Genomic DNA, 27,549 nt, shown 5'->3' on the forward strand with positions numbered 1-27,549 from the left:
AGGAATATTCTCTTAATCTATCTAGCTGTTGTGTTTTGGTAAACCCAGAAGTTGTCAAAAGTTCGGACAAGAACTTTTGTAGTTCATGCAAAATGAATAATTTTTATTTCTTTATTTGTTGCAGAAAATGACACTTGACTGAAGAGCGTAAGTCACCCTGGAAGAAGTTGTTTCCCTCTGAGCTCTATGTGAGCAAGCCCATCCTATGAGAAGGAGGAGGAGGATCTGTCAGCCTTCTTAGCTGTACGATGGGGACTACAGGTGACGACATGGCTTCGGTGGAGCAGAATCCCTCCTTGAACCCTCTGTGCTTTGAGTGCGGCCAGCAGCACTGGACAAGGGAGAACCACCTCTACAACTACCAGAACGAAGTGGACGACGATTTGGTCTGCCACATTTGCCTTCAGCCCTTGTTGCAGCCATTGGACACTCCCTGTGGACACACTTTCTGCTACAAGTGCCTAAGGAACTTTCTGCAGGAGAAAGATTTCTGCCCGCTGGATCGAAAAAGACTCCATTTCAAACTCTGCAAAAAATCCAGCATTCTTGTTCATAAACTGTTAGACAAGCTATTTGTTTTGTGCCCCTTCTCTTCCGTGTGTCAGGAAGTCATGCAGCGATGTGACCTGGCGGCACATCTCAAAAACAGGTGAGCGGTGCAGATGCTTGGATTGCATGTTCCTTGCACGCTTGGTAGGCCAGTTTGTGTAGCAGTAGAAACTGGGGGCAGGAATGGGGAGAGGGTTGGTGGTGGTTTTTAAATTTGCAGTAGAAGACCGTAGGAATTGGTCAGTCTGTAACTGTGCACAGCTAGAGCCCTGGAACCCTGGACATCGCACCAGAAATAGTGAAGAATGCTTGGAGAGAGTCATGGGGAGAACAATATGGTTCATTAGAGGTCTCAAAAACATGATTTAGCAGAAAAAGTTAAAGAAAATGGGGGTGTGTACGGTAGGGGGGAAAAAGGCTGAGAGAGGGGAAAAATGAGAGATGTACAAACTCTGCAGAGAGGAAGGAAATAGTGCAATAGGAACAAAGGAGATTTAGTTCAGATTTTAGGAAAAAAAGCTTTATAATGGTCTGGCACTGGCATAGATTGCTTGGATGGTGGCTGTGTATTCCCCATTTTCAGAAGTGTTTATGAACTTGCTAAACCAACCTTTATCAGGAACAGTTACGGCAGAATTGATTCTGCTTTGGGGTAGGCAGATGGACAGGGTATCTTTCGAGACTCCTGCAAGACCTATTTTTTCTGTTTAAAAAAAACCATCTGTGTACTGAACAGGCTGATGGTATGTGGTGTGAGCATGATGTAGTTTCTAGGATTTTTTGTTTGTTTGTTTTGATTGCTTATAGAACACTTCCAACACCCTGTTAATTTGGTAGAAACTCATCACTTCACACCAGTGGGAAGTTTTGGTGCAGCTTTTGTGAGTATTTTTGTGTCAGAGAGATACATTCCAATATTACCTTTACCTAAATGTTTAGGACCTTATTTTGAACTGTTAATAGTTTTATAGTTCTTCTGCTTTATGTTGCCCTACCCTAAATATTTAAATATTGAAAGGAGACCATGACAGAAACAGGGAAATAGGATTATTATAAAGTTGGACCAGATGATCCTTGCAGTCCCTTCCAACCTGGTATTCTATGATTCCATGTTTATCAAATTCAGATAGAACAATACTTCATATTGTGCGGACTGGTGCACTTTGTTCTTCCAGCAAAGGAATTGCCTCCGTACCGTGTGTGCAGTACCCTGCTATGTGAAGATATTTCATTCTTCTCTGTAAGGCAATGCCATTTTTCTAATGGAAAAATGTTAAACTTGTTTTGAGGGGAATGTTTGACTTCTTTTGTTTCCTCTATAGGTTGGAGAATGTTTTCAGTAAAATAAACAGATAGAGGTTTTTTAATCATTGGCTATTTCATTACATAAGTCATGAACAAGAACTTGGACATACCATTTATGTTAAAGCTAAAATATGGTGGAATTAATGTCAAGGCTAAAAAAGTATTATGCTTATCTGTACCAACTAACTTTTAAACTGTTTAGAGATCTATGAAATTATAAAAGGAGTATAGTGAAGAATTACATAGAGAAGGAAATTATGTATTCAAAGGAAATGCATCTGACTTAAAAGAATCCAGTTCAGGTGAATTGCATCTGCTACCAGAAAATATTCCCTGTGTACAACTCAATGCTATTTGAAAACCTAAGTTCATTTTGCAGAGAGAGGTTTCAGAAGAGTATGCAACTGTCCCTGCAAAAAAGCATCAAACTCAGAAGAATAAGCATTGTGCATATCCATTGTACATAGACAAAAGGCACAAGGGAAATATGTGTTTTTGTCAGCAGTGTTCATAAAAACAAGCATATTTTCTAGTGACTCTTCACAAAAACGGGTGGTACGAGTCTTAAAGGTCTTTTCCAACCTAAACAATTCTATTCGTGCTCTTCTGGTCTCCTCGGTCACCAGCTAAGATGAGATCTTTTCATTTTCCATGATTTCATCGTGGGCTTTGTTCTTACCTGCTTTGCTTTCTTTCAATTTGATACTTTTTTTTTTTTTTTAATTTATTTTTTAAACCAGCCTGCATAAACTTCAGCAGTTGCCCATTTCATGATGGTGTTTCATGGTTTGGTAGTCTTATCTATGCTGGCTTTTTGGGCAAAGAGCCCTCCACCTTGGGATTGAAAGAGGGAAGGGACAGTGGTGGCTGTGGCGGGACAGGGAGAGGTTTCCTTTCCTGTTGCCCCCCCCAAAAAAGGAGGGCAGTATTAGCTGTGTGCCGCCTCTGCCTGCCCTCGGTCCGGTCCAGCCACACGGGTGGCCACCCGGATGGAAAGGTTTATTTGAGAGGTGCATGGATCTACCCCATGAACTTCTCTCCAGATCTCAGGCTTTGTCCATTTGGAGACTCTTGGAGACCATCTTTGGGTGAAGGGTGACGTTGTGGAGGAGATTGTTTGGGAGTCAAGCATGGTCTGGGTTTGGTGAACAAACAGAAAGAGTTTGTTCACGTGCGTATATCCAGCGTGCCCTCTTCCTTCTTCCCCACACCCTCAAGGCTTCTGGGGATTCAGAGCTTGGGAGGACCTTGGGCACGCAGGACATGCAGCAACCCTACGGACTGTGGTGAGCCTGGAGTTGTCTGGGTTGTGTCGGTTGTTGTACCCACAGCGTGAATGTACACATGTGCGGTGTCCATGTCAGGGAGGTATGGGGACTAACGAGGAGCCTATCTCTAGGGTTTTTTTCCTTTTTTTATTTCTCCACATGGTTTGCATGTTAGCTTAGGCTCTTGCTTGTTTCCTCCAGGCAAGTAATTTTTGATCTATATGATGACTTGGGGGCGGTGAGGAAGCCTAACTGTTTGTTGGATTTATAATCCTAATATTAAACTGATTTGATTTTAATAAAAGGCAAAATGCCAGCAAGACTCCTGCTATGTATTTGGTTCATCTTCTGGTTTCCCACTGTCATATCCCTCACCTCTTCAGTCCATTTTCCTTGGCTGGCATCTCTTTGAATGATGTTAGGGCTGTTTACAACAGGGCCATGTAATTTCTTTGTACATGGAACACTATGTATGCTCTCTTTAGGCATATATGAAATATTCATTTACTTAATGCACAAGGTTATTATGAAATCTGAGTGAGCTGAGTCACTAGCTTTTACTGTTTGTCGGCTGGAAAAAAGCTTTCAGATGCAGAAGGCTGCTCATTTTCAATTCCTTCTGTTGTCTTGGGATGCCGATATGCATTTTGAGTATATGGTGATTTACAGTTTTCAATTAAGTTTATTTGCAAACATCTGAACACCTGTAAATTATCATTGCTGACATAAACGATGGCAGCAACTGCGTAGTTTGAATTTGATTTTATATGGATTAGTGAATCCAGTAAAATTCTGCAACTGGTTATTAAATGCGTGAAAGAAATATAAAATTCAGTATTATTATAATTTTCAGCCTAGATTAATATAAACCAGTCTCAACAAGGCCTTACATGAGCTAGTTTGTATTTCTCAGAAATGCAGTATGGTTGGTTAGTTTTCACTGTCTAAAAACATTCACAGTCAGGTTTTCCAGTGTTGTTTTAATCGGCTCCATTTGAGCATAAAAGCTGGAAGAAAATGTCATCGTATCCAGTAGGCACCTTGGAGTGTAAGGTTACTGCAAGCTGCTCCAGCAAGGAGCACAAGACACAAACTTGATTACTTCATGGTCACTAATTGCACTCTGTGATACCTCGCTGCATAAAGAAAATATTCTTAATTTATCAGGCTTTCAGTTTCATCACATTCACTTGGGAACTGTGGTTTTCAAAGTTAAACACAATGCACATCTGATTTAAAGGGAAAAAATATGAGTAATGCTGAGTTGTACTGTTTTTCCCAGTCACTTGGTACAGAAAATTTGTTCATGTTTAGTAAAGTAGGTGCCAATTCCACTTCTAAATATCAAAGGTAAATGTATCAGAAGGAAATCTGACAAAAATTATTGAGCTTTTCTGTGTATGATTTTAATTCAGTTAATTCGTATGGATTATTCAGACCTGAAGAAACTCCATTGTACAAAAACTTACTCTGAAATTCATACAACTTTTCAATGAGAGGGTTAGGTATTGTGTTCATGTATTGCTTTTGAGTTGGGCTTCAGTTTTCCCCTCCTATATTCTCCTATGGTAGTTTAAGTTATCATTTTGGATGGAGACATTTTTCCAAATGTTTTAATGTTCACGCCAATATTCAAGCCGATTTTACGTCAAGTGAAGTTTGAACTTTATATAAGACTGTATTTTCTGGAATTGAAGAAATTGAGCTATTCGCTGTGTGTCAGTCAGCACGCTTAATACATGAATTTAGATTAACAAGATCCATGGGAAAATTAGTTGTATAGCTACAGAATTTTATTATTCAAAATCTTGGCAGTGCAAGTTATTTTGGTGTTTATGATAGTGCTGCTGAGTCCTGTTCTTCCCACCCAGTCCCATATTAGCTGCAAGCACTGCCCCTACCCTGCTTTTTGTAGCACCAGGAGAAGTGAAGAAGATCTATAGGACTTAACCTTTTGGCAGGTCTTTTCTTACACCCGAGTAAGTGGATAGGCAACAGATTCAGAGTTTCTCCATGCCCTACAGACTCTTCCCATTGCTGGACAGATGAAGAATGTGGTGGTTCTCTGCTCTGAAGCCACCCGCCTCCTTGCAGGCTCCTCAAATCACTGGTTGTGAGAGAGAAATATGCAACAAAACACTTTCTTCTTTCTCTCCTCTCTATCTCTTTTTCCCGAGTCTTCTGATTCCCAAACCGAGATAACTCCTAGTGCCTCCTTTTCTTTTTTCTTTTTCTTCTTTTTTTCCTGGCAAAAGAAAAAACAAGACCCAAACACTTAACTTTCCATAAGAGCACCGTGTTTTACTCTGAATTGCAGTTGTAAGTCTTGCCAGAATTACTGCTTAAGGTCACTTTATTGGCAAGGTTTTATGAGCAATAGCAAAGGCATTTGGGTTGCTTCTCTGAAGTCTTTGCTTAAATTCAGCTCCTGCTTGGAAAATGATTTAGTGCAACTGGTTTGAGGCTATTTGGTGTGTTTGCTTTTATCGAACCTCTAGACTGGGCAGAAGCTGATGGCATAAGTTACAATGAAATCTTTCTTTTCAGTAGTCAGTGAGCAAATGAGTTTTTCAAGGCCCTACTGTTATTCCACAAAATACACTGTAAACTACATCTTAATTTTGTACGAAAGCTCTTTTTATCTGGAGAGAAGGATTGCTGCTAGTGTTCCAAGAAATCAGTTTTTAAATGAGAAACCCAACAGACTTGGCTGTAAAAAAAACCAAACAACCAACAAAAAAAAAAAAAACCCCACACTTTTCTTCTCTGTCTGATATGGATTAAGAGAAGTTGAAGGTAAAAGCTACACTTTGTCACCATCCAGAATTGAGCAAAAGCTGGTGCTGAAGGGAGAAGAGAAGGGAGTCGATGAATATAAGCAGAAGCTCAGTTTACATCCCAAGAACAACTGCCCTTTGAGTTTCCCAATAAATAACATCACTCAGTTGCTTTAGCTGGTTGTTTCAGCATCTCTACTCTTGAGCATCTTGATTCATGAAAGAAATTAAATAATTTCTGGAAATTCTAAAAAACATTCCTTCCTTTCTTCTCGCTCCTAGCCAAGATATTCTGGCTTTGTAGGTAGATATGAAATGCTGTTCCTGTAAGACACATTTCAGTCTCATTTCAGCCCTTATTTATGCAATTTGTTGTATGATAATGGATTCCTGTACCCATAAAAACAATCTTCAGTGCTCGTTTAGATCCAGAGATGCCCATCTGTGTACATAACTTGTTACAAGATTTAGTCCAAAATGCTCTTTATCACAGATATTTGGCAAAAACAGTATTAGTGAACATGTGCACCTTTACAGATTTATTGGCGCTTTTTAACTGTTACAACTACTGTATGGTTTTGCTGTTTGTGAATAATACATTCCTACTGCCAATAAAAATCTTTTTACGTTGCAAGTGGAAATGAAAGATCTCTTTATAGATGTACTTAAATACCAATACTGCGTTTTGCTGCTTGGTAGGTGGGTATCGTGTGTAAAGACCTAGGAACTGGCATCCCATGAATTAATGTCTCCCCCAGACAACTACTTTCCTGGCAATGCAGTTGCACTATACCAGGCTGAAAGTCATAGTCTGTTACAATTACTAGTTAATTTGGGGAAGAATCTGGGTGTTTTTTCCTTTTTTGCCTTGTAGAGTGCTGCACAGAAGGGATTCCGCTGAGCTGAGTAGGTGTGCTCAGGAGGCTGTTTACATTTCTTGATATTAGCCTTTGAAATGGTAATTAAATATCATTGGCAAAAATAAACCTCAAACCTATTTATATTTCACGCAATGATTTTCATCAGCTGCTGGTAATGATGGGGGAATGTGCTCTGTGAAGGAGGGTGGAGGAGGACCTGGCTGTGGCTTGGAGGGCTTTGACAGAAATAGGACACTTCCAGGAGTGATTTTTGTTCCATCCTGGTTTGGTGTGGTTTTAAAAAAAAAAAAAAAAAAAATTCCAAGGCATACTTTGCTATCTACACCAGGTCCTTTGCGGATCCACAGGCCTTGTGAGCTGGCTGAATAAGAGTCAACAACAGCACAGTGTTTTAGTAGAAGATACCTAAGGAAGTATCTGGTTCACAGAAGTAGTCCAGTAAGGTAGACTCTGTCGTCCAAGCTCAGTGGGATTGAAGCGTTGGTCCTCTGACTGTCAGTTTTGAGCTATTAATTCACCTCTTTGCTGAAAAATCACCACTCCTATAGCAGAGCAGTTCAGGGACAGCAAGGACATGCGGCTTGGGGTGGCTTTGTCCTAAACTTTTGCAGATCAGTGTGGGAGAGCACATCCGTCAGAGCTCCCAGTAGAGAAGAGGTTTCCTCTCCAAGAGCGTTTACCCCTTGCTGTGTTGCTGCAGAAGTGAGAGATATTGGAGACTGGTCCTTTTTTTTCCCCTGTTGTCAGGGTTAAGATTTGGGGGAGTGTGAGACTAACCAACCCATCAAGTTAAAGTATTTTAGAAATTTTGAGGGAAGGGATTGCATCTCTCCTTTTCTTGGCCTTTTGGGATTCTTGTTTTGAGGTTTGTATTGTGAAATGGTCAATGATAAAAACTTCCTGCTGAATTTCACCTGTAACTGTATGTCTCTGGCCACCAGAAGAAATTGAGACTGGCCAGATTTCTTAGCTGATCAGTCCCACTATGCCAATGATTTTATGTAGTAAATATTGCCTGGGCAAAACCAAGAAGTAGGGTTGTGTTCCATCATTAAAATCAGAGAAACTTTTTCACAAAACAAAACCTTTCAAGTCATTTTCATCTTCCGTGCTTGCACTTTCTTAACGTCGAAGAACAAGATGACCAGCAGTTTCCTTGGGGAAAGCCCCAAGAAATTATTTCTTAAATGCGTCATTTCATAATGTGAACTGTCTCTAATTTATGTATTTATGCATATTTCACAGCACATTTGGGTTACCTTATGCTATTCTTCTAAACATGTATATCATGACTTTAATGTGTATATATATAATGATTGAAAGATATATATCACTTTATATATAACACTGCTGGGGTCACAAAAGCTACACAGGTGTCTCTGTCAACATTCTTCGGAGCTGAATAACTTTGTTAACATTTGTTCAAAATCCCTCATGCCGAAACAGCCTAACCATATAATTATCAAATCCCCTTCACAGAATGTCAGAACAGAATTGTGATTCTCAAAACGTTCTGGTTTAACAAGTTATGACATCGTTATACTTCTGCTGTCTTTTGCTCTGTTAACACATTTCTTCTCCTGTTGAAAAAAGAAATCATTTCTTCTTTTGTTATAACAATCTGTCAAGTTCCCAAACAGGGAGTGCTTTCAACAGTACGAGCATCTTTAGGTGGTCAGCAGCTCCAGAAGCAGGAACTTTAATAAGGACATCAAATACTGTAAGAAGTGACATATCAGACACTGGCAAAACTGTCACACAGGCAGATGTAAGTTTGATGTCCACATCCAATTATCTACATGTAAATATAAGACCCTTTGATAAATGAAGGCTTTCCCTGAATTTGCAACATTGCAGCCCTTCTTTGCAATAAACTACTGTAGCATTTTAAACATAAGCAAAAAAAATTATTGCATTAAGAATAATGGGAACTCACAAAAACGAGTTTATAACGAAAAGTGCCAAATGCTGATGGAGCATTGTTACATGAGGGAAAGTAAAAAATTGCACCTCCTGTGTGAAGTCAGGAAGAAAAAAGGGGAGACAGGAGGAGGATGAAACACCTTCTACTGCTTCAAGAGATGATAAGCAGAGCTGTTACTTTTCTAAACTTTTCATACGAATTCCTAGACTAGCATTTTTTTTTTTCAGTATTTTAACACTTAGATTGCAATATAGGTAAAATTTTCATCTCTTTCTTCCCCCGAATGACCCCATGAAAATACAATGCTTCCTTCTCTTGGCTTACTAAAGTGAAAGGAGATTGCTTCGGTGGCTCTCCAAATGTATCGCTGAACGGGGCTTCTCTTCTGTGGAATTTTATGCCAGTCCTGTTTAATCTTTTCAGCAAGGTTGTCTTCCAGAAACTGGAGTGTACATAACAGAGTAACTCTACATTCAGAAGGTGTTACAGCACATTAGTTCATGGCCAGAAAACTACGCAGTAGAAGTTTTGTGAAGAAGGCAGTATTGGTTTGAGGTTTGGTCCACTAAAACATATTTTGGCCTTAAAATCCGATGTGTTTAATATTTTTTTATGATTAATTTAAAGCTGTGGCTTTGAAGGAGACTGGTTTCATTTGATGGAGCACTCGGGGATTTTGTGCTACAAACATTGCTGCAGGCTTGAAGCATGGTTTAAACGTTGTTTTCACAGGTGTCCTGGGGCTTCGCATCGAAGGGTTGCTCTGGAGAGAAGGAAAACGAGCAAGCTGCAAGCAGAAGCAGAGGGCGAGAGCGGTCCTGGTGGGACGGAGCAGCCTAGCAGTTTATCTCCGGACGCAGATCAGGGAATAGTGCCAGCCGAGCAGAGCTTCAGCTCACCCGCCCTTCCCGCGTGGACAGATGAGCCCGGCATCGACAATCCGCCTTTTGAGGAGAACACTGTAGCAGACAGTATGTCATCACTTATCTTCTCCAGTCTCTTTTATCAGATGTGGAAACATTTGTGGTGTCAGAGCTTGTCTCTTCCCAACCGTGAACATGCATCTTCATCTTCTGCTCTTTTCTCTTGCAATTCCTGGAGAAATGCTAGTGGGTTTCGGTTATGTGCAAGTATGCAGCTGGGATAAGGTCACAGTTAGGAAGGAAGAAATATCCCAGAGTGTGTGCCAGTTATCATGGTGCTGTATCATCATTTATCATGTCACAGTGCAGTAGTTCATGTTAATCTACTAGTAGCACTGGCCTCGCAGCAAGTTGGAAGGAGTGTATTTTCTGTAAAATTACAAAAGTTGTTTTCTAAGATGAGATTTCTTTTCCCCGCTTCCCCTTCCCCCTGCCTGGATCAGCAGCCTTCCCACACATGGAGTGCTGTCCTGCTCGAGCAAAAAGGCAGCTGAGTAACTCCTGCATCCATCTGCACCGAATGAGCAGTAACATCTCTAGCATCTGGGATTTTTGAGAGGAAGCGCTGAGCCTTACCACAGAGGAACGTGGTCCTGTCCCCTTCCTTCCCCTCTGTATTTGCCATCCTTTAGCATCCCGCTTTTTCCTCTTTAGTTGTCTCCATGTTTGCTTCAGAAATGGGCTCCTGCTCTTGACGCAGTAACTCAATAGCAGCTCCTAGTGCAGTTGTGAGACCAGCTGACAAAGAGGCATGACCCCGTCCTATGCTGTGGGGTAACCCCTAAACTACATTTTTATCATCATCACCAAATGTGAATACACAAATGACCTAATTGGAAATGAGATATATGAAATTTATTATAAAGGACAGGATCCAGAGGGTTCAGAATACCCTTTTCCAATCCAAATAACCCCATTTCAGGAAGCATGGACGCTACTACATCATTAGAGGGCTGTTTCTAACAAGTAGGTGTTCCAGCAAGTAGTGGAACTTGTAGCTGGAACTTGTTCCAGCAAGTAGCGGAATCCAATTGCACTTGTTTAGTTTGTTAAACCGTTCTCATGTGGCCAGTCTACATTGTCCTTTGATGATTTGCTTTATTGAAAGTGAGTGAGGTATAAAGGATACTAATCATCTTTCTTTTTAAAAATAATTGGCAGCAAATCAACAGCCACCTACCTTGCCTGAAGGAGAGATCACTACTATTGAAATTCATCGGTCCAATCCTTATATCGAATTAGGAATTAGCATAGTGGGTGGCAATGAAACGCCTTTGATCAACATTGTCATTCAAGAGGTTTATCGAGATGGGATCATTGCCAGAGATGGAAGACTTCTTGCTGGAGACCAAATACTTCAAGTATGGAACCTAATTATGTATTCTGTCTGCTTGCTTTCCATTCACTCCTTGCAGAACTGTCTGTTAAATGAGATGGGAGATTTTCCTTGTCAGACTATGTTGTGTAAATGTTAGCTTTGCAATTATCAGTTGGAAGACAAATTAATATTCAGAGCAGAGCAGTTTTAGCTGCCATGCTTTATGTCGTTTGTCGGACCAGTCCGTGGAATTATTTTTCCTCCTTAGCATCTCTTATCAATGTTTAAAATATGAGTTTATTTTTCTGTTTTTAAATGTTGTGGGACTTGGTCTTTATTTGAACTTTATGCACGCTTTCCAAAGGAACCTAAGGTTATGTCTGGCTAACAAGTTGGCATAATTTGTCTTATTTTTACGTAGGAATTTGTGGATTGTAAGGCTGACTTCATCTAAACTGTTATTTTAACCTGGCTTCATTGTTAACATTCCAATAGCCTAGGCAATTGACCTGCATCTTTCAGTATGCATAAAAGAGAATCAGTGATATTCTTCACTGGCATGATTTGAAGCAAGGTGCTGTAAATACTTTTCAAAAAAAGTAAACAAACAATTAAAATGTAAGTTGGTTATGATAGAGTGTGTATTTCTGTTATGGTTTTAAGTAATTAGCCACGGGCAGTGTAAAAAGATCAAATTCCATTAATTTTTGAGTTTTAATTTTTTATTAGGAGAAGGAGTTGTTTATAGGACTCTTAAGAATGACAGTAACAGAGTTCTACATAAACAAGACAGTCCTCCAGCTTTTTTTGCTATTTTTAATCATTCCATCTGAAAGAAATATGTTACCATCATTTCAAAATTACTTCAGTAACAATGTTTACTTTTGATCTAGCTAGCCTAAGATCAATCCAAAATCAGTATCAGCCTTTTTCATTTCACTTTTTTGAAATCAAGTCAATAGAAGTAGCTTAAATACTGTAGTTACCCTTGGAATGAAATTAGTTTGCACTTCAGAAAATAAAGTCCCTTTTGAGAAATGTGCCTTTTTCCTCTCTTGGAGTGTTAGCATAGTGGCTGGCCAGGAAAGTAACCCAAGAGGTTTCCAAAATGTTGCCTTTTTAACAAGCAGTTGCAGACACTGAATGCTGCCTAATTTATTTCAATACTCAAGGGCTCTCCTTGGTTGCTAGAATAGGGAGCTTGAGCTGCAGTGAAGCTTTGGAAATCCTTGCTGTTTGGGCAGGTGTCAATTATGGTTCCCAAAGCTATAAGTGGTTATAAATTGACTATAAATAGGATTTATAAGCTGCAGTGAGTCTTCCCTACCAACGTGCTGGCACTGGGGCTGTCAGATGCTAGGGGGTTGTCCATCAGAGTCCTTCGGTCACGCCGAGGGAGAGGTATGGGAGGTAAAAGCCAAATTTTTTGGAAGATACAGTATCTTTATTGCTTTGAATTTACTTGTACAGGTGGTGAGCTGTTGTATTAAAATGACCAGGTTTGGTCTGTGCTGGCTGTAATTAAGTGCAGAGTTAGATGCAGCTCAGCATGCACGTTTCAGTCGGATATTTCTGAAAATGTCTTCAAAGGCTTTTATGAGCAGTAAAGGACTAAAAGAAAGCCAGAAAGGACTGAGAGGTGAAACTCAGCATTTTCTTGCCCAGTCAAACAAGAAGTATTACCCTTTCAAGTTCTGAGGGAACAGCATTTAGTAACAGCTACATAAAAGTGTGTGTTGTCTGCAAGGTATAGATAGGCACCTAACACTTTCAAAGTGCTCTACAAATTGTCCTTTTTTTGTGCCGAACTGTGACTGTAATTCATGCAAAACATGTCCTAATGAGAATCTCTTTCCCCAAGAAATGCTAAAGCTGTTTTATTCTGAAATTGTGAACTGCCTTGTAGAAAGAAGAATTACATTTTATTGCATATATTCTTCTGTGCCCTTTGATGGCTTCCATATTTTATGTATTTACTTCAGCTAGCAACGGCTAAAAATAAAACTAGTTTTAATTTAAGGGCTCGGACGGATAAGCCCTAGTGGGTTTTGCTGGTGGGAGCTCTAAATGTTATTTCTCCTAGCTATGCCTCCTTTCCCTCTGCCCAAGGTTACAGCCTGTCTCGGGGCAGTAGCAGACTGGGACAGGGCTGTGGTTTGGTGTCTGAGCTTGCGGTGCTGCTGGGAGCAGCAGCTTTGTTACTGGGCATTGGGCTGGAGGATGGAGGTGGCTCAGGAAGGGCTACCTCCCGCTTTGCTGCTGGAGCAGCAGCCTCTCCCAGAGGTAGGGTACCAGTGGGTACGGCTACCCCTTCACCGTGCTGAAACCACCATGGCCAAATTGTTTGGTGTTGACCTCTTGGGGCCCCTCAACTCAGATGCGTGATGTAAATGTGGTGGCTGTCGTACATAGATTTCTAGGTCTTTCTTCTTCCTATTTTTTTAAGTGTTAATACTGCTATTAGATGGCGGGAAGCTGCAAGTTTGTATTTTTACTTACCCACATTGCAATGGGGACCATTAAAAGGCTTAGGTAAGGCAGGTCAATATAGTCCATTTGGTGTTAGTTTCTATCTGCTGAAATTATGGGGCAGGGTTTTTTCCATCAGGACACAATAGTACATGCTAAAGGATGAAGTTTTAGTGTTAACTTTGAACCCCTTCTTACAGATCAAGGCAAATACAGCTTTTGTGCTGGTTTCTCTGGTGCTCCTGTTTTCTGCCAAATCTCATTGCGCTGTCAATTTTTATCTTAACTTTATAGTGCAAGAAATGACTGACCCTTGTATCAGTGGGCCACATAACAAACACAATTCTTGTTTATAGGGAGGGAAAGTTTAATCTGTTTTTCATTTACAACTGGATTTTGAGTGATACAGGTTATAAGTCTGAAACTGACCTAGTTGAAGTTGGTGGAAAATCTCCTAAGTTCATGCTAAGACTTGAGAACTAGTACAATCATCTTTTTCTGCTGTCTTAATGAACAAATTTCATTATTCTGGATTTCACAGGTTTTTTTTTTAAGTTTTCACATCATGGAAGTTCGGCATATTGTTAGACGTAAGCTTTCTTCAGAGATTTGGATGTATTCTCTTTATAGGTATTGTTTTGTAGTGTTAAGTGACGCTGGGCTTGACACTGAAAGCACACGCAAAGTACTTGTTTTGGACAACAAACGATGTAAAGATCTAAGGAAGACAAGTGTAGGAGACCAGAAGAACAAAAACTCTGGACTACGATGACAGAGGGTGTTCACTATTAGAGAGATGTTGTCACCTATGTGGGAAATAGCCTCAAGTTGCACCAGGGCAGGTTTAGATTGGATATTAGGAAAAATTTCTTCACCAAAAGGATTGTCAAGCATTGGAACATGCTGTCCAGGGAAGTGGTTGAGTCCCCATCCCAGAGGTATTCAAAAGATGTGGCGCTTAGGGTCATGGTTTAGTGGTGGACTTGGTAGTGTTAGGTTAACGGTTGGACTCGATGATCTTAATGGTCTTTTCCAACCTAAAAATAGGTTTGTAGATTGAGCAGCCAAAGTGGGTTTGCAGGAGAGGATGGAAGGACCAGAGAGGAAGCCTGGTAGGGTCAGATACGTAGGTTGCTCTAAGGTTGGTTTTGCAGTGAGCTCTGAATTTAGTTTGGAAAGGACTTTATTTCCATAACCAGGAACACTTAAACACGTGAAAATACCATTCTGATTTTTTTGTTGTTTTTGTTTTGCAGGTCAATAACTTTGACATAAGCAATGTGTCTCACAACCACGCTCGAGCTGTGCTTTCCCAGCCTTGCTCAGTGCTGCACCTCACCGTGCTGAGAGAGAGGCGGTTTGGCAGCCGCACACACAACCACGCGGACACCACCAGCTCCTTGCGGGAAGACAGCTTTCAAGTGACGCTGCATAAACGCGACTCCAGCGAGCAGCTTGGCATTAAACTTGTACGCAGAACAGACGAGCCAGGGGTTTTCATTCTTGACCTTTTGGAAGGGGGGTTGGCTGCTCAAGACGGCAGGCTCTGCAGCAACGACCGTGTACTTGCAATCAATGGACATGACTTGAAGCACGGGACACCCGAGCTTGCTGCTCAGGTTATACAGGTAATTTGCATTCCCTACCTGAGTCCTTAGCTCAGCTTTATTTCTTGGGCAAAGCCTGGGGTAGAGTGTGTGCCGGACAGAACAGCTTGTGTAACGCCTAAAAGCCTGCAGCAATGCAATTTGCTGTGATTTATGTTCTGGAAATAATACTGCAAAACAAGGTGTGCTTTGGCATCTATCAGATGAACTTCACTTCCTCAGAAGTGAAAAGTGCATTAGTCTTCCCTGGCATACAGCCTGAAGGTTAGAAGACTACACATGTGAGCAAGGAGGGTACCGTGTTGCCTATTGCTTAGCAGAAAAAAAATGAGGATTATTATTATTATATTTATGTATGTACTGTAGTTCTAATCTCTCAGTAAGCTCTATAAAAGTGAGCTTTGTTTTTGTATTGATTTGCCTGTGCATGGAATTGGGGTTAAAACAGGAAAGTGATTTGTCAGACTTTGTAGAGGCAACAGGTAGCAGCTGGGAAGAAAAAAATAGGTCTTGTATGAGTCCTGTGCAGTAAAACTCATTTTCTGAGTATTCAGGAAAGGGCTATTCCAAATGACTGGCTCTGCTCTGAACACAAATGTTACCCACAGCTTGATGCAGCCTGACACATGACCCTTCCCTGTTCCCACAGGAAAACCTTTACTCCATGCCTTTCTCCCAGTCTGTAAGGAAACAGCTGCAGCACATTGCTGCTTCCTGCTGACTGGATGTTGGTGCAAACTGCTCTTTTTTTTTTTTTTTTGGAAAGTTGGAATAGACCAGTAGTAGGTTCTTCCAGTCTAGTGCAGTCATCTTTGCTTAACCCAGCACCACACAGAGAGCTGCGATACAAATGAGTAGTAAATAACTTGTTTCAGGTATCATTGTAAGAGCTTCCGTGGCAGTTAAAGGAAAGTAACAATGATCTCAGGAATTTCCCAGTTTTTGGATACAGTGAAGTCGTCAAAATTTTACACTGGGTAACTTTTATCTGTTGAGGTGTATTTTTGTGGCAATAGAAAGAACTGATGTTTCATTTAACATCTGGTATCCAAGTTTCCTGATATTCCCCAAACTCCAGAATTTGATGGTCTGCTCATATATACCAACTTTCTTGGAAGTCTCTTGGGAAATACCAGAGGTGTTCAGAGCTTTTGACCAAAATCTGCAGACCCTGCAGCCATCACGTGGGCATTTCTTTCTTTTATTGCTACGTGTTGCAGAAGTTCGCAGAGGCTGCAAATGGAATTGGGTGATTTTTAATGTTTGAAGCTTCATAACATGAAGTGAGAAATAGTCCTTTTGTTAAAGGATTTCCAGCTGATACAGACATAACACCAGGGAAAAAGCAGGAGTGTTAATATCCCCTCTGTTCTGGGGGGAATTGCAGCAAGAAGCAAGTAAGGGACTGTGCAGTCTAAGAAGTTTGTGGCACCCCCAGGAAATGGAAAACAAATTCTGCTGTCATCTTGTTTCATATTTCATCATACGTCTTCCTCCCCTTGTTCTAATAATCAATATCCTATCAACTTCATTACTTTGTTTTATGTGTTTGGCAGGCTAGTGGGGAGAGAGTGAATTTGATCATCTCCAGACCCCTGAAGTCACAGACAGTCAGTATTATCCGAGACACGGGGACTCACAACAGCAACTCACACCAACACCAGTCCCAGCAGCTGTTTCACAGCAGACCCAACTCACATAAGGTTGGTGTTTCTCTTTCTAAGAGATATAAGTACAGTTTTATTCTTGTGATGGTCTAACTGTGTAGCAAGGCAAGACTGGAAGAAGGGGTTATATCTTTTTTTTTTTTTTTTTTTTTTTAAAAGATGACTTCCACATACTTAAGTCCTGCATCATGTCTGTCTGCAGCGGGAACAAAAGATATGCAACAGCTTTTCAATAGGTTTTGGATTTGCTGACTGCAATGAAAGAAGCAAGTTCTCTGACCTCGTACAGCTGTAGTTGTTAGACCTTGTCTAAGATGGTGGCTCATGTGTTACTGCTGCATGGGAGAGCTGTCATTCAAGAACTTTTGTTGCCGCTGTGCTGGCTGCAACCAGCAAGGACAGGAGATGTGGTGCACACCGTCCAGCATATAAAGAGCATGTTGGAGGGATGTGTCATCTCCTCCGTGAGCCAGCAGTGCTGGCTGCAAGACTGCTGAGTTTTGTAGGGTTAAGCTGAGAGAGAAAGGCAGAATGAAGAGACTTTTATGAAGCTAGTGTCAAATTATCCAGAAGACCTGCAGAAATTAAGCTATGCTTGAGATGTTCTTGTAGTTAGAAAAATAGGACTTTTCACTGTTGAGAAGTTGATTTTGTGAAATAATTGTCATGTTGACCATGTAAACCAAACCACCTTTCCTCCTGTCCACTCTGTTGACATCACTGTTTCATGTCATACTTCTGTTGGGAGGATTTACATATGTTGATAGTATTTTCTTCTAAAAGTTTGGGTAATTTCAGAAAAGAAAAGTGAGGCTTTAGGAAGCTTGTTTTCCTCCTGAGGGACAAAGGTGAGGCTCCTGAATACAGTTAGTGGCTGTTAGTACTTGCCACAACATTAGGCCATATCAACACAATGATTACAGCTCATCTATATCGGAGCTTGAACCCACTTTCCATCTGCCAGCATGGGTTGTGTTCATACCACAGTTCTAAAGCTGATGTGTTGGCCGAGCTGACTTCCCTCATGTATCAATACCACCCACGGGCTCTTTCAAAGTGGGAAGTCGCAGGTAACCACAAGTGGACATTTCCCATTTTTCATACTGTTTATCTTTGCCTCCTTCTCATTAACCTACAGTTGGCTTAGAAGTCTTGTGGCTTAAAAAATGTTTATATAATTCCATGACACCAGCCAGTTAGTCCTAAAGTCTGAAGACTTAAGAAGGAGCTGTCTTTATAAGCTATGGTACGTATATGTATAACTACATATGTGATTAACATGTATATGCGAAGAACAGAGTGAGTCAGAAGGAGCACGTGGCATTGGAAATCAAAGAAAGCAGTCTTGCCATTTTCCAAGAGAAGGCAGGGGAATAAATAAGTATTGTAGCTGGAAGGTAATCTCCCAGGTTATTTCTTCTGTTATTTTGGATTCCTTGCAAATATTCTGTTGATTTAAGATGCTAGTATAGGTACATGTGCAGTGGTTTGAATGTATCACTAAATATCCTGAAGAGGAAGAGCTTCAGCAATTAAAACATACTTTGAATCGGGTTTAGATCCTTTTGATAGGGCAAAACTAAATACAGGCTAAACTTTATAATTTGGGTGTTAGAAAATGAAATACAGGACCTCTTCTTGCTTCAAGTTTGGGTCTTCATTGTAATAATTAGGGAGTCTGCACAAGGCACCCATTACCAGCCTGTAGCATTGATTGGCCTTAGTTACTTTGTGCTCTGGGAGATTCTACATACCAGCTGAGAAAGAAAACATGATGTATAAGGGCTTTAAATGGTCTCTCTTTGTCAGCATAAACACACACGTGTTTTCATTTCTTAGGAGCTTCTTTGTAGTTCTGGGCCACATTCTGCTGACAAATGAGGTAATGCTGATGTTCACCAGGACATCAGAAGATTTGTTTCTGGTGTGTGTCTACTCTTTTGACCATATGGTTTTGTAGTGCAGTCCTAAAGTTTAGCCTATTCCAGTGTTGGATGCTAAGAAAAACTGGAGTGAGATTTTCAAGATGGGCCTTTATAAACTTTCTGTCTATATTTAAGTATCTACATGAGTGGCTTTTTTTTGAGTTTTTTTCTGACCTGGAGGAAATCCAGCCAAAACCAATTTGCACTATTTAGTCCTTTTAAACCATTCTGTTAAAGTGCCAAAGCATAGCTTTGGGGTGTATTTAGTTGTGTTTTGTTTGGCTTTTTTAAGTTTTAACAATGTTATTTATCCGTGTCAAACAGGATCTCTCCCAGTGCGTTACATGCCAAGAAAAGCACATTACTGTGAAAAAAGAGCCACATGAATCTCTGGGAATGACAGTGGCAGGAGGCAGAGGCAGCAAAAGTGGCGAACTGCCCATCTTTGTGACAAGTGTACAGCCTCACGGGTGTTTGGCAAGAGACGGCAGGATTAAACGAGGTGAGGCTTGGCTTTCCTGGTGGCACGGTGGCCTCTGATTGCTGTTTGATGAGTACGTTCTCTGGAGTCAGGTGGTGTCAAAAAGTCTTTTCGCAGATGTAGGGAAGCGCTGATGGATGCTTTTCATCATGTTTCAGTAATGGAAATAGAGTATTTAGGATTGTACTTTCACCTTTTCTAGGAAAGGGATGTTTAGAGAATGATAGCAGGGAAAGCAGATAAGACCAGGAAATGTCTGGTTAAATTCTTTAAAGCTGACGGTAATCCCATGAGCTGAGGGTCTGGTGCAATGCTTTGCACTGTAGTGCACGCATCCTGTTTTTGTGTTTAATTTGGTGGGCTGGGCCCCATCTCTGTCCAAGGAATCTCTGCTCCTCAGTATTGTATCTGAACAGCAGAGATGCTCTGATGGCAGGCCACAGCTCACCCATGCTAAGTTTACCCCCAGAGCTATGTCAGTGTTGACCCTGGTTCCTGAATGCTTTCTTATCCTCTGGGTCAGCTTGGGTTTGGCAGCCTTCAGGAAAAGCTACAGCCCTGTCCTTGTTCCTCAGCTTTGCAGAAGGGAACCAGGAGGTGGAGGTTAGGCTCGGTGTAGGTGGAGGCAGTCCTGCCTGATCGATAGCAAAGCATTAAAACACATTGTGCTGTATGTGAAACAAAAGACTGCTTCTGGGATCTCTGCAATTCAGAGTTCGCAGAATTACAGATTGGTTTAGGAAAGAAATGTAGGAAAAAAAACTTCACAGATGGCAAATTTAAAAAGGACAGTGTGGGAGCATCCTTATATGCTTCGAGAGAGGGAGATTTACACCCACATACCAACAGGTATGCTTTCTTTTTCTGTACTACTATGAAAAACACACTTGATAGAAGAATCGCAATTGCTCTTTCATTGTGTAACATTAAAGTAGCCACAGCAGCAACAAAAGTGATGTCCAGTTAAGCTGCACCTCAACTTTAGCTTTCCCTGGGAGGAAAAAGCTTTTAAAAATTAGTCTCGTTCCAAATGTGACCCAGGTGTTGGCACTTCTGCTTTGTTTTTTCTGGCTTTCACTGGTAAGTGAGACAGTGTGTGAAAGAGGAGACTGTCACTGCTTGGACAGTAAGTAACATTCTTGTTTTCGTCCTGAGGCTTTTTAAAAATATTCTGAAATAAAATAAAAATTGTGGCAATTTCTTTAGTGGCTTCGACTCTTTCCAGGTTATCTTAGTAGAGATGCTCTTTCTTTCTTCTAAAGGACTGGTTTTTGTACCAGCCTTTCCAGTAGTTTTTAAATTCCATTTTGTTCTCCCACGTAACAAGTTAGAAAAAGCAGAAGACGTCAAACAGTCTGTGGAGCCTCACTTATCTACAAGAGTTGGTTACTTTGTGGTGCCTGTATTGTTCCTTCCATCGTTCTTCCTTCCCTTTTAAAGTTAGGGTGGACCTAACTTTATGGGCTCAAGCTGCACCAGGGGAGGTTTAGGTTGGATATTAGGAAAAATTTCTTCACGGAAAGGGTAGTCAAGCATTGGAACAGGCTGCCCAGAGAGGTGGTGGAGTCACCATCCCTGGAAGTGTTCAAAAAACGGGTAGATGTGGCACTCTGGGACATGGTTTAGTCTAGTCTACCCTTGATTGGTTTAGTGTGGACTTGGTAGTGTAGGTTAATGGTTGGACTGGATGATCTTAAAGGTCTTTTCCAACCTAAACGATTCTATGATTCTAAGATCCACCACTGGAAATGATTGCGTAGTGACATCTGCAATAGCAGCTGCAGTCCAGATGGTGAGGTGCTTAGGTAATTTCTATCTCAAATTTTCAGGGCGATATACCATAGAAGCCACAGCATTTGATATGTTACATGGAAATAAATGATACTGATCCAGCTTAATAGTTCAATAGATTAATGTTTCAAACTGACAGTATAAGGCTTCAGAGATATTCGCTTTCCCAGGCTGTCAGTTCAGACTGTCTCAGCTCCAAAAAATACAGTATTAAATGAAACCCTGGCACAGGAGGGTGCTGTCGGTAGGAATGACTCTGACAGACTGATGTGTTCTCGCTTGCACCTTTGAACAGGTGATGTGCTGCTGAACATCAACGGCATCGATTTGACTAACCTAAGTCACAGCGAGGCGGTGGCCATGCTGAAAGCTAGCGCTGCCTCTTCAGTAGTCGCCCTGAAAGCCCTGGAAGTCCAGATTGTAGAAGAACAGCCCCAGGCTAATGAAGAACAATTGAGTACCATCAGTGAAAATGAATACGATGCCAGTTGGTCACCGTCATGGGTCATGTGGCTGGGACTTCCAAGGTACAGAATTAATTGATGAAGTAATTAGTTACCTGTTTTAAACTAAGTCTGAGAGAGGTACAAAAGCAGAGATTGTTATTAGTTGCAGCACATCTGCCCTTATTTCTGCCTGAACAACCATCTCGGCTATATTCGGTTGGCAGTGTGCTTAGGAGAAGACGACTGTGGACAGGAGCAATGTTTTCTTAGGAAATTGGAAGATGAATAGACTTGGTTTATCCCTTCGCAAACCATAGCAACTACCCATGTGGATTCTTCTCATTGAACACAAGTAATCTTTTCTATTGCTTAACCGTATTGTAACTTCCTGTAGAATAGCTAAAACCAGAGAGATTATTAATAAAAACACAAAGTATTTACCCACATGTCTCTTCGCTAATCCACTACCTAAATTTACAAGGCCAAATATACAAGTTTAGAATATTGGATCAGACTTGCCATTTTCAGAGACTCTTGACACAGGTCTCTTCTACACGTACAAGCCTGTAGTTACGAATCCTCATGCGTTTCTTTCAAGAACCCACTACCATCTCTGCCAAACACAAAAACTCTCCAAGATTTTCAGTGAGCTCCCTCCCCTTGATCAATCTGCAGTCTGCTGGACATCACCATGTTTCATTTTTACTCTTCTGTTTTTCACTCTCTTGTGGCTACAGCTGTAAGCTCATTCTGGCATTGTTTGCTATCAAGAAGAGCTCTCACTACAGCGAGTAGTGTTATTAACTTCCATCAGGGCATGCAGGTTAATCCCTCTCCCTCTGATAGAGTTACAGGGCTCAGGTTGTCTGTAGTTGAAGCATAAAACCACAAGAACCAGGCATATTGGTAGCAGAACTGCAGTTGAAGATAACAGAACCATGTGTTGACCCTCCAGAGTTTTCACACTTTTTCATTTAATTTTCTGAGTTTTACTATCAATTTCTTTTCCATTCAAGTATTAAGGAGTTACCTAATCTCAATAAACGGCTCTCAGTTTTGGTAAATGTACTTGCTTTCCATGCTTCAGCAGTGGTTTATTGCTTATGTACTACAGATACCCATGCATGGGTCCTAAAGTCACGCTGTGCATTGTGCTGCTACTCCTTAAAGGAGTGTTGTACATCAGTAAAGAACTTGGCACCTTTTTTACCCAAAAGTTAATTTCTATGTTGGTTGTTGGGTTTTTTGGTTTTTTTTTTTTAATTACAGTCATTGCCAACTTCATTGGCAAGAATTAATTTTTCACTGGGGGAGATAACATATATCAGTACAGTGAAGCATGATCTGGAATATTTACATTCTGTGTAATAAAATGGTTAATCATTTATATTTTCATTACTGGTGATGCATCAGTTCAGAGGTAGAGAAGATGATGCATGGATTTTTAGATCTTTACTTAAAGTAGAAAAAGACTAAACTGGCTGGGGGTGGAAGAAAAATGCACTGCATTTTTGACTTGCAAACTAAATGCATTGGGTATCCATTTTCCACCCACATTCTTGCCAGCTGTGAAATCCCTAAAATGCCATTCTATTACTGTCAGTTTACAGAGTTAACTGTGTTTAAGTTTATTCTAGCACTGCATTATTTCTTTTGAAACACTTTTCTGTCTCAAGATTGTGGGGTTTTTTGGTAATTGGTTTGAATATTGCAAAATTACTCTGTTTGGGAACAGAAGTCTAATCGTCATCCCTCCCCTTCTCTTCCACGCTTAGCATGGTGGTAATGATGAGACAGCAGGTGTTGTGCCTAGTATAAAAATATCTGTATGTGGTATACACGGTTCTTTCTCTTGCTATTCTGTGCTTCCATTCCACAGCTGCCTACATAGCTGCCATGACGTAGTACTGCGGCGGAGCAATTTAGGGAGCTGGGGTTTCAGCATCGTCGGTGGCTACGAAGAGAACCACACGAACCAGCCTTTCTTCATTAAAACGATTGTTCTTGGAACTCCTGCATACTTTGATGGAAGATTAAAGTAAGCTAAAATAACAATAGTAATAATAATAATAATCAACATTTTTAAATAGTTACATGCTGGTGCAACTAATTGCTTAATGAAATATGCTGTAGCACCTTGTGCTAGGGCAGGTCATGCAGCCCAGTAGTGCTTTGCCTCCCTGATGAGCATGATGCAGGGAAGTACGGGGTGTTTCTGCTGGGGAAGGGGCATCTGTCAGAGGTGGTGCTTGTGGCTGACACCCCTGCCATCTCCCGTCCTCCTCCCCAGCTTCGGTGCTCATGTCACCTGCTGTCTCCGTCTCCCTGTTGAACTCTTCTTTAGGCCAAGAGACATTGTATATGTGGAGAACTGGCCAGTTCGTAATGTCTTTGTCTTCCTAGAGAACAGCTAAAAAATTAGAACTTACTCGTGTAAAGTGGGGAAAACTGCTTTACCCTTTCATGTAGCCTTCTGAAGCCACTGCTGGAAACTCTGGTACTGAAGATGAGTGCTGCTGCTTTAATGGAAAGGCAAGAAAGTAGATGAAAAAGGTCTCTGAAAGGATCATTAAGGAACTGAGTCCCCATGCCAGTGCCCTGAGAGTCGTTAGCTGGCAGGAAAGACACTGATAAATGAGGCAAGTTCAGCAAAGGGTCCTGAGGTGGTGGGAGCTGGAGCACTCGCCCTGTGAGGAGAGGGCTTCAGGGGCACCTAACAGGTCCTTCCGGTACCTACAAGGAGATTATCAAGGAGACAGAGCCCAGGTTTTTCACAGTGGTGCGGGGTGAGAGGACAAGAGCCAACAGGCACAAGTTGAACAAAAGAGGTTGAGCCTGGTTATAAGGAGAAACTATTTCCCTGTGAGGACGGTCAGGCAGTGGCACAAGTTGCATGGTCTCTGCCCTTGGGGGTTTTGGAGACCTGACTGGATAAAGCCCTGAGAGACCTGGTCAGATCTCACAGCTGACCTTGCCTTGAGCAGGAGGTGGGACTAGAGACCTCCTGAGGTCCCTTCTGACCTTAAAGATTACGTGATTCTACTCACACGTTATGTTTGGATGCAACCCTCAGGTCTAGTATGCATATACGCATCTTAGCCTCGTTTAGGATTAGTTCAGAACTAGGACTTACAGTTGCTATTAAAGGTTCTCATAAACTGATTTTTTGTGAAGGTGGCAGTAAAGAGTATGCAACTTGAAGTTTTATGGTGTGATGTTTACATGTAGATTTACTTAGAAAGCAACTTAAGGAAAAAAATGTACTTATGCCTAGAGCCTTGCCAGTAATTGATTTTTCAGTTCAATGACTAAACAAATAAATGAAAAAATAGCTTAGCTGAACACAAAATTACATTTTTTTGGCCAGCTATGAAACAGTTTGGATTAAATGAAAGATTTCAGTTCAATCCAAAGTAAATAATTTCAGATTGGGGAATTAATAACTAGAAGTCTTCAAATGGAAATTCAAGCATCATTCCTAAGAAGAGGGGAAGAGTGGTTTCGGTCACACTGGAAAAGATGTTTTTGTGTGATATTGTGATATAGTACCCTCTGTTCAAATGTACTGTCTCACTGAGAATATGGACTTAAAAATGGGCCATAAACAAGGGAGAGCTCCTTAGAACCTGCACCATGAGTTATCATGGGGCAGGTCTTTTTGAAGCTGTTCTGTTTTGTTTAAATTGTCTAAATGTTTTGTTAGGCTAGAGAGGAAGGGAGAAAATAACTTCACAGTTCAATCGTTAAGACAGTTTTCTGCCTACTTTATCTGTCTGGTGTGATAGAAGGTGAAATGATTTCAGCAGAAAGGTTGGGTGAGTGGGATCCCACTCAGTGAACTGTAGGATTTTGGTTTGGTTGATGCGGTACCTTGGTTCAGGCAGAGAAGCGCTTTTGAGCGCGCATTTGACTGGTGTTGGTCACACTGCCTCTTCTTCCTCTGCTCTGCCCTAGTGGAGGGCACCAGGAGAGCTCAGGAACGCATCTTTTTGCCATCTGTTTTGGTGCCTCCCATAGCTGGGAGGATCAGTTTCAGGAAAAGTCCTGTGTGATCTCCAGTCATTTTCGATTGCTTTGGGGGCTGCCAAACACACGCTCAGGTCACAGAGAAGAGGTGCTTGAAGATGGAGCATGCTTAACATAGGAAGAACTTAGGTGCTTTTTTTAAAGTTTCTCTTGAGCTTGTAAAAACTGAAACTTAACCCTTCAAGGTCAATTTTTTCAAGGCCAGTAAACAGCACCCTCCCAAATTTCTAATCCCTGCTTCAAAACACAGAGATGCTACAGCTTCTCAGTTGAACCATCTGCTGAGGGAGATTTCAAGCCAAATGGTTGCATTTGACAAAACCGTAAGCCGTTGAAAACAAGGTTCTCGGTTGGAATGCGGTTGGTAACCAGAAGTATCTTTACTTACACCTCCTACGATAAAGGCATGTTTGGTGTAAATGTGTTATAATCCACACAAACAAAGAGAAATAGTTCTGCAGTGTACATGCTATCTCATTATTTCCTCTTGACTCCATTAGATCTTGCCAACTCTCTTTCCTCACAGTTCCCTACAGGTCAGCCCTTAATGCAGAACTATCTTTTTATTAGAACTGAATCCCAGTGATTTGTGAATTTCCCAGATAACTTTCAGTAGTAAAACAGGCTTAAAATTGAACCCTTTGGGGTTTTTTAGCTACACTTCCAGTCTGATGGAAACCTATCACCCGAGAGGTGAAGTGCTGTTTGTTGGTGTGTACTAGTTACTGCAGAACAGTAATTTTTTTTTTTCTTCTTGTGTTTTTAGGTGTGGTGATATGATTGTTGCTGTAAACGGACTATCCACGGTTGGAATGAGCCATTCTGCACTCGTTCCCATGCTGAAGGAGCAGAGGAACAAAGTGACTTTAACAGTGATTTGCTGGCCTGGAAGCCTCATATAGATTTGCGAATCACTTTGGTTAAAGCAGCTTCTTTTTCTAGATAGCTGGCACAAAAATCTCCTCTATCTTTTTTTCCCTATTGATACAGCTGGTTATAAGCAGGGCCAAAACTGCTGTATTTTCTTTTTTTGTGGGCCTCTCAGACTTACTCTATGTATCTTTCCGTCCTGAAATAGCCATTTCTGTTTGCTATATCCATTGCTGGTGCAAACGCAAATATACATAAGCTTATAGAGAAACTCCCACTCTGATATGGCTGTCATTGAGCTTTCCCTGTCAGGCTTGTAGAGTCAGCAGAAGAACTTAGTGGTTCTTTGGGTTTCTCTGCACAGTCCTGAAGTTATATGTGATATATAAACATAATAGCCATGTGCCCGTTCTTCTCTGCAAAGAGAACGTGTGTCAGTACCACAATGACACATCTGTCTGCTGCTATGAATCAAAATTCGTTTCCAAAGGTACGTCTTTTCATTTTGTAAGCCTTTCCATTTTTGATTCAATTATTTCAGACTGATTCAAGTAATCAATCGTACTCATCAGAAATTATTTGGTCCCCCAAATTTTTCTTGCAGGGCATCAGTGTTCATAGAAAAGTAGGACAAAAGCCTGGTATTACTGGAATTTTTATAAAGTGCAATAATTGGACTCTTTGTTAGGAAACTTTAATATATTACAGAGTTTGTATCCTATAATGACAAGAAATATGGAAGTAATTACTGTTGCAATGCTGGCAAGAATACACATGCCCGAGGTTGCCTTTGAGTGAATGGCTTGCAGTATTAGACTTGACTTTACAAATGAATGTTTTGCTATGTCAGAGAATTTTGATGAACATTTTTATGAAGACCATTTTTACCGTTTCTATTGTAGTTGCCAGCTGTCTCTATTCATGTGTGGAAACAATACTTTGACTTGTACTTTCTAAACGAGAGAATTATTTCCAGGAAAAAAGCAAGCTATTAAGAAACCATATGTTATGGTTTACAGGTGGGCAGGCTACAAGGAAGGCTCTTTGAATTCAAGTCCAACTGCAAAGTAAGCTGCAAAGTTCACTCTTACTCTGTCACCTCCTGACAAATGTACAAATGCCTTGATATCAAATGCTGAAACGAACTCTCTTGCATTTCAGGATATTATTTTTTTTTTCCTTTAGAGAGCACCTGCTATTAAGTTGTCAGTAAGAGTAATACTATTTATCTTGGATTGTATTTAGTATTTTTACAAACCAACCTATAACTTCTAGACTTTGCCTTTCCGTGATATTTGCAGGCTAAGCACCCGTTTGTTTAA

General features: G+C 40.9%; 1 protein-coding gene across 1 annotated transcript; it reads left to right on the forward strand.

Moving 5' to 3' along the window:
* The first annotated feature begins 248 nt into the window (after positions 1-248).
* On the forward strand, positions 249-26,259 carry LNX2 (ligand of numb-protein X 2). The gene is made up of 9 exons (XM_009478026.2): positions 249-649; positions 9,437-9,675; positions 10,789-10,988; positions 14,671-15,042; positions 16,578-16,724; positions 18,938-19,115; positions 21,181-21,412; positions 23,211-23,369; positions 26,124-26,259. Exons 1-9 carry the CDS (start codon positions 249-251, stop codon positions 26,257-26,259), a joined length of 2,064 nt encoding a protein of 687 aa, XP_009476301.1.
* The last annotated feature ends 1,290 nt before the right edge of the window (positions 26,260-27,549 follow it).

Source organism: Pelecanus crispus, chromosome 1, assembly GCF_030463565.1.
Source record: "Pelecanus crispus isolate bPelCri1 chromosome 1, bPelCri1.pri, whole genome shotgun sequence".
NCBI lineage: Eukaryota > Metazoa > Chordata > Aves > Pelecaniformes > Pelecanidae > Pelecanus > Pelecanus crispus.